Genomic DNA, 13,185 nt, shown 5'->3' on the forward strand with positions numbered 1-13,185 from the left:
GAATGCCTTCTACAAAAGCTAACGGAACCATGTGGTTCAGGCATGCTTGGTTATCCGGACACAATGGGTTTACCATCATTCTCCAATTTGCTCGACTCAGCCTTAGGTCAGAGTCAGTTCCTTGGGCAAGTGTAGGTTCTTTCACAAGGCCATATGTGCAGTGAATTTACCAGCACCTTCCCTGTAAAGTGTGGAGAACTTGGTACACGACGGACATGGGTTTGCATGGAAGGCGCCGTCATTGTCAGCCCCCTCGCCAGCCCTCAGGCTACTCTGTGGTTAATACCTCAGCATCACAAAGCGTGAAAGATCAGTTTGTTTCAGGAACGGCTCTCTGGAGCATTCCCTCTTCATCTGAGGGGATGTTTATTTTTTTATTTCAGAGAGTAATGCAGTCATTAAGAATTAATCTGCCTTGGGTTTGCAAGTGTGGAGAAGCAGCCAGAACATAGCTTCCACGGCCCCATCTGTATTTCAGAGCGGCAGATATTCCAGACCACACAGGTTGGGAGGGGGCAAGTTTTCCCTCTAATTTGCCCCCTAAATTTTCCAGAGAAATATCCCTTTTCTTAAAAAAAAAATCCAGTCTCACCAAAATAGCTAGGCGATTTCAGATGGAAGGAGCAGTCCACGGCAGCTAGGGTGGGCAGTGGCCCCAAACCCTGCCTCTGCGAGCCATATGCTCTTTGCGAAGAAACGTGCAGCCCCAGACACAGTGCTCCCCAGTGTGGATTGCTGTCATCAGGGGTTAAAGAATGAGAATGGGGTGGCCCCAGGGCTTAATTTGTGCCAGGACTGAGCCCGGGCATCTCCAGGCTTGGCAGTCCATAACCCCTGCACCTCTGGGCTTGCTGTGTCCGTTATGAATGTAAAAATCCTGCTTGAGCCCCGGCACCTAATTGCATGAGCCCCTGCACCTCTTTCATTATAAATTCTCTCATTCATTCTCTCATTCATTCTCTCGGCTAAAACAGAGCCAGCACTCTCCGTTTTCACGCCGGCTGGAGTAAGCGGGGTATCCCCGCAGCACCCTCTCCTCCTGGGCTGGACCTCGTGGGAGCTCCCCATCCTGTTTCAATCCACTGCGACACCCGCCTCCCCACAGCTGTAGCTTCCCCCACGGCCCTGGGCGCAGGGTTTAGAGGAAGCCACGGCAACCCCAGCCGAACCTAAGCTTGAACTGGGCTGCAGTCAATACCAGCCAGACAGGCGCCTTTGTACTCCTCCACTTCCTTTCGGAGGGGAATCCCCTGCTGTCCCCGGGCAGGGAAAGCTGGGGTCACCCGCTCCCTGAACCAGAAGAGCCGCCCCCGGTGACAGCCCTGCTTTGACACCATAGCGCTGGGCCCTGCACTTGGAAGGCTGGGGAGGTGGGAACCCTTTTAGCAGTTGCTACCGGAGCTGGGGAAGCAGAGAGCTGAAAGCCGCTCTGGCTGCACCTTCTGTATCCTTCTTGCTCCCTTGTGGACCCAGAGGGTCTCTGTTTCTCTGGGCTGCAGTGACGGACAGGCCATAGTCAAAACTGTCCCCACCAGGCAGGGGACTCTGCTAATGGGTTCCGTTCCTTCTTGAGTCTGGCCTGCCGGGGGCAACAAAGGCAGGGAGTCAAGACCTGTCCAGCTGTCATGAAAACCAGATCAGGCTTCAAGCTTGTTCTTTGCTATTTACCTCACAACACAAAATAAGGAGCCAAATTCTTTGCTGCTGCAACTCCGCCGGAGTCAATCGAATTACGCGAGGAAAGAATTTGGCTCGTGTTCTGCAGAATAAGCACCAGCTACATAGAAAAGGCCCTTCTGGGCAAGAAGAACAGGATGCCCAAACTGTTCAGGAATCTTTCCAGTCCTTGTCTGCTAATCCACCTAAGTGGAAAGAGGAGACCCCACTTGCTTGCCTTCCTGTATGTGCAGGCAGTGTCTGGTTTCACATTGCGCGTGTGTGTGTGTGAGAGAGAGAGAGAGAGAGCTTAAACAAGTTCTCTTTTACATCATTATTTATCAGGCAGATTCCACAAAAATCATAAGAGCATTAATAATATCTGCATGTTCACTAGCAAGCCGGCACATTTGCCTTCCCTTAAAGGACAGTGTGACTTTCCCAGGGTGAAAACCTTCCTTTCTGCATCTCTAATTCTGAGCCAGTTCCAGAGATTTATTTTTTTTTTTTACCTGCTGTTGACTTTGCCGTCTGCTTCTCACAAGGCCTCTTTTATAAAGGAATGGTGAACAAGAGAGAACTGATAGGAGGAAAAACAAGCAAGCCAGGAAAGGATGGCGTAGACTGGTCTGTTCAAAGTGCCCATTTATCCATTGAGGTGTATTAGAGGGAGACTCCCACAGCTCTAACTGATCGATACAAATTGTATCTCTCTGAGAGACATTAAAAATCCAGCTGCCTGGAGAGAATGCTTGTATAATGGTGGAGAAACTGAGCACAGGTATATGGGTAAGGAGGAGAGGGGGAAATGGCGTATGCCAGAGGATCCCAAGCCTTTCCCAAACTGACCAGCTGCAAGCAGGAGGAACAAGATGAAAGATGAGATGGTCCCTAAAGAACCCAGCCATTCTGCACTCTGTGTGACATCCAGCTTCTGAATTCCAGCTCCATCCACGCCTGTCATCAGTTTCCCTTTTGTAACGAGAGAAGGGCCTGAGTCCTGAAGTTAGGATCTGGAATTGTATCCAGCTCTGAAGATTGTGAGTGTTTTGGACTAGATGCCCTGTTACAGAGAGAGACCCAAATTTTGATCTGGTCTCCCAGATTTCAAGGCCATTTGGATTGGGTGTTCTGGTTCGTTGTATTACAGAGACAGGCCCAAGCCAGGGTTTGGATCAGGATTTCCTTAAAAGTTAGGGGGAAGGTTCAGAACTGGTGTTCCAACTGTCCTCCATGCTTCTGTATGAGAGCCTGCCTCCTGGTTCAAGAAATGCCTAGTACACAGCAGAGATGGCAAAGCTGGAGTATGTGGCATTAAACACCTGCTGATTATGGTACCAAACCTGTGAAATCTGGGACTTAAGGAGGCCTTGAGACAAACACTGGCTGAAGTTTAGGCTGAGCTTGGTGATTTATAACCGCTAATAATATCTGCAGCTCTGCAAGCTCACACTGTGATAAGGGACATCAGACTTCAAGCTTCAGGGTGGGAACTGGTCTTGTGTGGGAGTCAGGAAGGGATTTTTCCTCCTATGGTACCAGACTTCAAAACTGACAAGATGCATTATGGATCAGCTGGCTTCTTTTACAGGATCAATGCTGTGGCCAGTACAGGTTACAGGACTAGATGGAGCATTGGGCTCATCCATTACAGCAAACCCTGTATTTCTATTTCGGAGACAGGCCTGCTGCACAGCTCAGAGCTGAACCACCCTGCAGTAGAGGGAAGTTTGGATCCACATCTTAACTTCACAGCTCAGGAGGAGCAAACCCCCACCCCACCCCAGCAGCTGCCAGTCCAACTGGCATTTCACCCACTGCAATACCCTCTGCTGGGGGGTACCTTCAGGGCAGCCGAGCCACGTGGCCTGTTGGAAGGGTGCACAGGTGTGCATTTGTGGAGCTCTCCCGGCACATCTCTTATCACGTTTGGTGGTATCCAGAGTGGCTCATTTGGTGTCAGATGTTTCCCTGCAAGACCCCATTCTTATTGCATTTGGAAGCCCAACTGACTGCAGCTTTCTGCCTATTTTAGATACTTATGGCTCCCATTACCATGCTTCCCAAGAATGGATTTGTCCTCACAGCACCTCTGTGAGATAGGGCAGTGCTATTAGCCCCAGTGTATAGATGGGGAACTAAGGCATCTTGCCCCAGGCTAGGGACTTGCCCCAGAACAGCAGGAATTTGAACCCACAGTTTCCCAAGTCGCAGGCAGGTGCCCCTAACCATTGGGCCATCCTGCCTTTCAACAGTCTGTTCTAAGTGGCTCATTCTGAAGACAGAGCCTCAGACTTCATTATTTTCTTGCCACGCTCTGTTTCTTTATACTCGTGTCAATACAGACATGCAAGACCCAAAAGCTACAGCAGCATCTCACTGGCAGGGGACCTGCAGAACTGTCAAATCCATGATCAAATAAAATTAGACCTCATTAACATACAACCTTTGCCTCATTCCTTTGCAATATGTAACCAAGGCTTTCACTGGAGGATGAAAAAGGGCAGAGAACCCATTTCACTCTAAAGAATTTTAAGAACGAATTGATTTCTCTTTTTCCCTTTAGACATTGATATATTCTGGGGCTGGTTTTCAGGGGGTTGGCTTATTTAAAATATAAATCTTAACCGAAAAGATTTAAAAATCACGATAGCACTTACAGTGGTTTTCCACCATGACTCTCAAAGCACTTCACGAGGCATTCATACACTACCATGAAGGCAGTTTAAGAATCTGTGTATAATAGAATAGTGCAAAGGTGTGTAAATGTCATTATACATATTTTCCGGATGGGGAAACTGAGGCCATACCTAACTAAAAGTATGATTTTTTTTTAAAATGTGTGGGGGAGGGGGAATAAAGACTCTCAATTTGATTTAAACCTGGCTATATTGATTTGGCTTCGCTGGAGCTGAGTGTCTATATAGATTGTTTTGCACAGGTTTGACTACAGCAGGTTTTAAACTGAGTTGAAGCTAAACAGAGCAACTTTGATAAGTGTATAAAATAACCAGAGGCCTAGGGAAGGTATAGCAGGAGCGTCTGTTCTCCCTGTCTCATAACAAGAACAGGGGGACAGTCAGAGAAATTAAAATCTGATCAAAGGAGGTACTTTGCCACACAATGCATAATTAGACTGTGGAACTCTTGCCCCAGGGAGGAGTTGAGGCCAAGCACATAGCAAGATTCAAAGAGGGATTGGACATTTATATGGGTCACACAAACAGCCAGAGTTTTTTGTTAGCGTTAACTATATATATATAAGTGTGTGTGTGTGGGGGGGGGGGGGGGGAATGTTAAGCCTTGTGGTTTAAACCAATTTCTGATGATTAGAGATTGGGATGAGACCTAAGGCTGGGGGTAGATGGTCCCACACCTTCCCACTGGAGATACTTACACCTTTCTCTGATGCATCTAGTGCTGGCTATTGTCAGCCAGGCCCCTGGGCTACATGCCCAGGTCTGATCCAGCCTGGCAAGGCTGATGTCCCTGTATATAGATGAGAAGGGGGCTGTTTCACCCGAGACAGGTGGGGTGAGACAGCATGTCAGGGGCACAGCCAAGAACACAGCAAATGTCTCCTCCCTCCTAGCCCAGTGTCCTAGTCCCTGGACGTGTTAGGCAGAAACGTCGGAAAGGAGCATAAACAGAGGAAGTGCACAGTAAGTGTAGATTATAGCCATTAAATTAAAAACATCCCCACCATCCGCCGGTTTTAATGCTAAAATAGCGACAGGCAGAGCAGAGCCATTAAATTGTCATTGAGGGTTAGTATTTGCATCTTTACTCAGCCTTTCGTGAGGCAGAGAGGAGAAGGTGCAGCAGGGCCAGCTAAGGACACCATGAGATTGAATGCAGAATTGCATGGCTCTCATTCTTAAAGCAAACATGTTTGCACAATCCACTCCACTTAATTGGGAAATCCTCTTAATTGGGCCATCTTCCAAGGAACAGATTTCAGCTCAATACTGTAATGAACGGCCAACTGTATGTGTGCACCACTGCCCTCCACTGGCTGGAATAAGGAACTGCTCAGCTGTGTGTCTTAGGCCCTATACTGCTTACAGCCCAGAGGGTTTCTCCTGTAGTTCAAGTAGTGGTTTTGAGCAAGAGGACATGGTGCTGGGGCATTCTGAAGAGAAAAATGGTGCAACCAAGTGAGAAGCCTGGCATTCAAGGTGCTGTGGATTTGTTACAATACGAGTGACAGAAAGTCTGGTAAGGGGATAGACAGTCTATTGAGGGGGGGACACCTGCTTTTATCTGTTTAATATATTTAAAGTGGGGTGGGGGACATTTATGGGCCCCCTAGAGTAGAGCAGTTGAAAACACTTTCTAATGAAAAATGTTTTCACTAAAAAGTAGGGTTCTGTCCAAAACAATTTTTCCCCCATGAACAAAATGTTTAGAACAAAACTGTCCAGGTTGGTGTTGAGAAACCAGAGTGCTAGAAAACCAAAGGTGTTTTCTTTTCAGCCACAGGTTTAAATTAAAAAAACCCCAACTTTCTGTTTTGTAGAAGAAGTTTTGCCAAAAACAATTGGTTCTCTTCAGAGTTTTTCACTGGGGAAGAAAAAATCATTTCCTGACCAGCTATGCACAGAAATAACAGACTCCAGGAGCTCTGCTACCCAGCCCTGCAGCTCACAGGAGCAGGCCACGCTGCCTCAAGAGCAGGGGATAGAACCCAGGATTCCTGCTTCTGGCTTTCCCCTTCTCCGGTGCACTAGATCTTAATTCCCTCCCGCTTGCAAGAACGGAACCTGGGGCATCTGGCTTCTAGCCCCCTGTTCTACTGTAGACCACAGACTCTGAAGGCTAGCAACAGAGCCCAGCAGGCCTGCTTCCCCCTGCTCTAACCACTAGGCCACAGTGCAAGAACTAGATCTGCAATTCAGGAGCCCAGCTTCCCTTTTCTTGACCCCAGTCTCTTCCCACAGCTGGGCATGGAACCCAGGAGTTCTGTCTCCCAGACTCCCCCCCCCCCCCCAACTACTAGGCACCACCCCACTTAAAGAACACACTTTTTCTAAAATAAAAATAAAGCCCTGGGCTCATTGTGTGAGGCTGGGGAGTGCAGGGCAAGGGCCACCTTTAAGAAACCCCAGTGGATTGCTGCACACTGGCCCAGTTCCTAACTTCAAATCAAAGGGGCAATTGAACCGATGCATTGAGGAATTCGGGGCTCTTAGCGGCGTGAGTCCTGGGGAGGGGAAGGTTATTTACCAAACCCGGCAAAGAAGGGGATTAGAACGGAAACTGCTGGCACAATTTTCACTGGAGCGCCCCAGGGCTCGCTAATCTCTGGCTCTCCGCTACCCGTGGCTGGCTCTCCATCTGCGCGCCTGGCCCGTGCCAGCCACGGGCGCTGACCGGGGAGGCTGAGCCGGGGGAGATCTGTATTTTTTGCAAGCCGGGAAAGGGTTAAGCAGCAGCCGAGGGTGGGGGACGTGGGGAAAGCAGGGGAGGGAGGGTGATCTCTGCCGTGACTCTCTTGCTGCAATAAATCGGCTTAAAGGACGGGAGCGCAGAAGCCAGGGAGGATTAGAGAAAAGTCTGTCTGATACGCACACGCCGGAGAGGCAGCGGAAGGAGAGCGGAGTGGAGATTTCCTCCAAAACTCGGGCAGCTGATTTGGATTCCTCGGGCAGCCTGCGCGCAACGAGAGACAGAGGCGGGCGCGCCACCCAGGTGCAGCGTCTCCTCCTTGATTCGGGCTCTGCCTCCCCTCTCCCCCCCCCCTTGATCCCCTCCTCCTTCCTCTTCCTCCCCCCGCCACCCCGGACTCCAGCGGGCCGCGATGTTTGACCCACGTCGCTGTCCCGTCGTCCCCAACCCTCCCATGCCCCTCTCCGGATCGCCCTGCGGAAGGCTGGGGCGCTTCTGAACCAGATGGAGTTTTTTTTCCGGGGGGCAACATGCGAAAGATGAACAACCTGCTCCTTTGCTTTCTACTTTGGGACCTTCTGGATGCGGTGATGGGTGAGTGACCCCCCTCCCCTTGGGGGGCTTTGATTCAACCCCGAAAGGAAAGAAAGGGGGGGGGTCAGATTCCCCAGCTGGTGTAAATCAGCGTGGCTCCAGTCAAACCTATGGGCTTGCTGGGGTAAATCGGAGCGAAGTATTTAGCTCCAGTGGAGGATCTGGCCCCCGGCTTAATTTTGTAACGCACTTGCTCTGGTTCTTGGATACTTTCCTGGGTAGGTCTCTCTCTGTGCAGCCCTTCCCTTAGGCGAACAGTGTTTTGGTTTCGTTGGGGTTTGGGGGCGAGGGGGGCTGCACGGGGGGGGTGGTTTCGTTGGGGTTTGGGGGCGAGGGGGGCTGCACGGGGGGGTGGTTTCGTTGGGGTTTGGGGGCGAGGGGGGCTGCACGGGGGGGTGGTTTCGTTGGGGTTTGGGGGCGAGGGGGGCTGCACGGGGGGGTGGTTTCGTTGGGGTTTGGGGGCGAGGGGGGCTGCACGGGGGGGGTGGTTTCGTTGGGGTTTGGGGGCGAGGGGGCTGCACGGGGGGGGTGGTTTCGTTGGGGTTTGGGGGCGAGGGGGGCTGCACGGGGGGGGTGGTTTCGTTGGGGTTTGGGGGCGAGGGGGGCTGCACGGGGGGTGGTGGTTTCGTTTGGGTTTGGGGGCGAGGGGGGCTGCACGGGGGGTGGTGGTTTCGTTTGGGTTTGGGGGCGAGGGGGGCTGCACAGGGGGGGCTCGCTGGGGTTTTGGGGTGGGGGCGTTGTTTCATGCCAGCCCTTTCCATCCGCTTCTGCTGGCGGGTGCAGAAGGCAGGTCTCTCGCGCTGCCAGTCGCTCCCCGGTGGGAAGAGGAGCGACAATCACGGCGCATTGTGGAGTGCTCGTTACAAATAATAACCCGCCGATTGCGGCTGATGAGCCGGGGGCCGGGGTTCGTCCTGTGCAAACACAACCGCCGCCGCCAACTCTGCGTGCGTGGAAATCAAAGCCGCCCGAGTGATTTACAAAGTGGGGGTCGCAGAGAAATAGCTGGTGGGCAGATCCCGCCACCCAGGGTAGAGAACGGAACCCCAGCAAGGGGAGCTGGCTTTCTGCTCTAGCAACAGCTCCCACTCCGGAGTGGCACCTGTTAGGCGTGTAAACCTCCGGCGAACAATCCGGATTGAGTTCGGTTTAAAGGGATGGGAGTAAAAAGGCTTGGCCTGGAGGCGGGCAATCGGGTCTGAGAGTGGGGCTGGCAGCAGCGCCCCCCTCCCCCTGCAATCCTCCGCCCCTTCGCACCCCCTTTTCCTTTCCCCCTAAAAAGAGCAGCGGGGGAGGGGGAACTAACCGGTGTCAGCCCAGGGCAAGAGGCTTTTAAATCTCAACCAGCCCTTTCCGTGGGCTCAGCTGCCCTGCCACGCTGCGGAGCTTCCTCCTTGGCTCCGGCTGGGAAGAGGCTGGGGGGGGGGGGGGGGTTCAGGTGGCCGATTTGCCCGCTGCTCGGTCGGGGTGGTTTTTTGTTTGTTTTTTTAAAAAAACAAAACCAGCCCTACGCTAGGGCCGGGGTGTCTGCAATGCGATCGCGGGGAAACGTGCAACCTTTCCCGTGCAATACCCAGCGCCTCGGGGGGGGCACGTCCAGTGAGCCCCCAGGCTGAAGGCTATCCTGGTAGCCCGGAGGCAGAACCCTCCCGGCACAGCTGGGAGGGGGGAAAACCCGTCCGGTCCCCCTGGAGCCGCCCGGTCCATGTAGATGCCGGGTCCGTGGACCGGAGAATGCGCTTTCGTGTGTCCCCTGCCCGGGGTGGCTCGGCCGCTGGGGGGGAGCCGGGGGTGTCTCCTCGCTGGGTTCCTCTGGGGGGCCCTGGCAGGGCGCTAGGGAGTAGCTGGAGCCTTGCTGGCTCGATGCTGCTCTCCCCGGTGTGTGTCTCTGCCCGCCGGAGGGGGCCCTGGGGGGGAGCCGCCCGGAGAGCGCCCCCGGCCCTGCTGGAGATGCGCTTCTGGGGGACACCGGCTGCGGCGATGCTCGCCCAGATCCGAGAGGGGGCGCCCTTGGCAGCCGGCAGAGGCCGCTTCTGGCGCGGGCTGCCAGCCAGCCTGGCTAAGTTTGCAAACTCCGGCGGGACCCGCAAGCGGCTCGGCTGGGTTCACACAGCAACTCGGTCTGCGCCCCCCAGCTGCGCCCCCCTGCGGGCCAGGCCGGCCGCTTTGTTCTGGGAAGAGGGGTTTGAATAATAGAAGCCCGGCTGGGCTGGGACCTTCTTCTTTCAAGCGGGCCCCGGGATGGTGAAAATTTAATAGCCAGGAAGCCGTTTCATCTGTCTCCAGCTCGGCGCGGCGCTTCCCAGTGCGGGTGGGGGGCTTGCCCGCTGCCATCGGCCGAGCGAGTCAGCCCAGGCGGCTGGCTGGGCCCGGCACTGGAGGGGGCTTTGCAAGGCACGGTGCAGCGTCCCCCTCTGGCAAGGCGCGGCGCGGCTAGCGCGTTAGCCGGAGATCCCCCGGCAGGACGCCTGGCTGTGCCAGAGGCTGCCTGCATGGCTGGTTTGTTACCTGTGATGCCCAGTGTGTGTAGGGAGGGTGCATTTCCCAGAGCTATGGAGCTGGCCAGACTGGGATCCCGCCCCGGTGTAAGCGGGGCACACCTGGCTGGAGCCGGCAGGTGGCCCTGGGGGAGGAGGGGGGCTGGGATCTACTGGCTGCCCGTTGGCTAGGGTAGCATTTGATGCGTGTTACCAAGCACGTTTGCAGCGGTGGTGTAGCCATGTTGGTTCTGGGGCAGGAGGGAGACACGGTGGGCGAAGGGTTTTACTGGAGCAACTTCAGGCTTTGAAGCCTCTGAGCTCTTCAGAGCTGGGGGAGGAAGCCAAGAGGGTCCGAGCTAACTGCGAATACCCGGCGTGCCCAGCTGTACAGGGAAGAAGGGAGAAGCCTGCCCAGCACATCCAGCTGCTACGCTGAGGCTCCTACCTGGGCCTCACGTCCCAACCCTTCACCGGTGCACTGGGGGTGCACTGGGGACGGCAGCGGGGAGGGGAGCCCCATTCCCCTCAGCCACTTGTCCAGCTTCCTTAGCTGTGGTCAAACTGCCTGACCTGGCCTCTTACTCCTGTCCCGACCTACCCTGGAAGATCTGTAGCAACCCAGAGAAATGGGGTTTGACCTCAGCTGGCCCCATTCAGCACTGGGCTGTCACAGCAGGGCCTCCCTTTAACATTACTTGGACCCAGAAGAGGGGACGCCGGTTTATTTGCTCAGTGCTGAGTTTATTTTGGCTTCTGGTTTGATCTTCTTTTATCCTCCAATGGCCTTTTCCCCGGCTGTGGCCTGCAGACAGTGCCCCGGTTCTCACGCCATGAGTGATCTCGCCCTCCACGTACCTCTTCTCTAGCTTTCACTGAAGTCACCTGCCGTCTGGGCTCAGGTGGCTGCGGTCTGATCGGCACTTGGGAGAGGTGAAAGGAAAGTGGCCATCAAAACCTGGCCAGGAGAAGGGAGTTGTGCTTTATTGGGGTTTGGAAAGCACCGGAGAACACCTGGGGGGAAAAAGAGGACTGCAGGTTTTCTTTTGTGATGTACTTTACACCCACAAGGAAGGCTGCTGTCAGCTACAGCATCCAAGTGTTACTGGGAGCGAGGTATTTACTTTCCACGCAGCGTCACGATTGACCCACAGGGGCTGTTTCTTCTTTGCTTAAAGTCCATTTGCTCAGCTCAGCACAGCGCAGGGTGGCTCTGTGCCATCTTGGCGCTTCCTGGGTTCTGGAGGCTGCCAGGGACTTGTACAGTCTCTGGCACAATGTAGACCAGGCCCAGGAGCTGCTCTGACTTACCTCACCTGTGGCGTCTCTCCAAGGAGCTCCCAGCTGCCCGGTTCAGCCAGAGTGCAGTGCGGACTGGCCACCTCTCCTCCCTCCCCTTCCAGCCACGTGGACAGCATGCCACAAGGCCTCCAAGGAGGAGCAGTGTGGGGCTGGTTGCTGGCTTTATACCTCCAGGGAATCCCCCTTGCACTAGGGAGATTCCCTGCTCAGGAGATCCATGGGCGTGGTGTTCCCTGTATGCCCAGAATTGGCGCGTAGGAGCTCCAGTGGTGTCCAGAGTCAGGGTAGGACCCCTCTGCAGCAGTGTAATGGGGATGTTAAATGCTGCCCCCCACCCCCAGCCCAGGGGAGTGACCAGAGAATGCAGATTTAAGTGCCATTTAATGCTCGCTTTGTAAGCTCCGAAAGGTGCAGGGTGGGAGAGATTCAGGCCCAGCCAAGGTCCAGTAACTTCTCCGAGAGACACACTCTTAGGCCCCTGCTTTGTATTGGATTGGGGCGGAGAGTGGGACTGGGGCACGAATTTTCAATGCACTTCTTGGTTATTATTTGGGGACCTTAGCACTGGTGAAAGGTCCGCCGTTACGGTGTCTGAGCACTTCACCATGCCCTGTGAGGGAGGGAAGTGCTATTATCCCTTAGGACATAATAGATGGAGAAACTGAGGCTTAGAGGGACTTGCAGGGAGCTCGAGGCAGAGCTAGGAACTGAACCCAGGTCTCTGGCTAATGATGTAACTGCTGGGCCTCTCTCTTCTGATACAACAAATTTTAAAAAACCCCAGCCAAGCTAGGCAACTGGTGTGCTGTGAATGCTGTTTGTCATGCTGCTCTCAATTCTCCCAGTTTGCACTGCCCCCATCTGTCTGTACCCACCTACTGTCTCTTCTCTGACACCTTGTCAGATCATTGGGGCAGGGCTGGCTTTCTGCCATATGTTTGTACTGCACCTTGCACAACAGGGCCCGATCCCTGATTTGGCTTCTTGGTGCTACCGCAGTACAAACAATAAATAAATGTGTCATTGGGAAGGATCTTGCTTGCAGATTGTGTTTGCCCTGGCTACAAACCATGCTGTAAAGCCACCTAAGGGCCTCTCTGTTGCCTCTGAGTCTCTTGGCCCAGGATTCCAGCCCAAATGGAGCCTCCTAAGTGAAGTAAACTTGACAGTCTGGGCTCGTGGCTCAGGGGAATGGCTGGAGGCCATGTCAGCCAGCCCCATGTGATGCAGTGGAAATGTCAGTGCAGGATTCTCCTACCTGGAGAAGGAGACCCCAGTGCACATGTGGGTTGCGGTAGGGTGCACCATAGACAACTGCAGCCGGGAGCCTTGTTTAATGGTTGGGAGCGGGGTGGGGCTGAGATTCGCTCCAGCCCTTCAGAGCATCCTCTGACAGCAGGATGAGAGTTCATAAGCTAGGGGGGAAAAACAGAAAAGTGTGTCTGTGTGAGAGAGAAAACCATTGAGGCCATCTCTGTGCTGGAGAAAGAGCAGCAATGGCTACAAGAAAACCTTAATCACTTCAGGAGGTAGCATGGTCCCATGGGACACTAAATTGCGGTCAGGAGACTTCAGGCTTGTCTGCATGAACCCTTAGGGCATGTTGTCACGGACTCACAGGTCGTGCCCACTCTTGGCCCCATGCAGTCCGTGGGGGGAACCCCCTTCAGTGAGACAGCCCTTCTCGGGGGTCCACTCTCTCTCGGGGGTTAAGCCCCTCCACCTCCTGGAGCCGCACCTCTCCGAGCCTTAGCACACCTGTTTCTCG

At 54.1% G+C, this 13,185-nt stretch overlaps 1 protein-coding gene across 3 annotated transcripts in view; it reads left to right on the forward strand.

Annotated features, from left to right (window-relative positions):
• Positions 1-7,135: 7,135 nt before the first annotated feature.
• Positions 7,136-13,185, forward strand: part of IGSF21 (immunoglobin superfamily member 21) — a 265,009-nt gene continuing 258,959 nt past the window's right edge. For 2 of the 3 annotated variants that reach the window (XM_073316766.2, XM_073316765.2), the window contains exon 1: positions 7,138-7,638. Coding sequence is in view for 2 of the 3 variants with exons in the window: in XM_073316765.2 (XP_073172866.1) it covers positions 7,575-7,638 (64 nt within the window). In the remaining variant the exon portion in view is untranslated. Of the gene's footprint in view, positions 7,639-13,185 lie in introns of all 3 variants that reach the window. The other variant, XM_073316767.2, reaches the window with a different exon arrangement.

This window comes from Lepidochelys kempii, chromosome 18 (assembly GCF_965140285.1).
Source record: "Lepidochelys kempii isolate rLepKem1 chromosome 18, rLepKem1.hap1, whole genome shotgun sequence".
Taxonomy (NCBI): Eukaryota; Metazoa; Chordata; order Testudines; family Cheloniidae; genus Lepidochelys; species Lepidochelys kempii.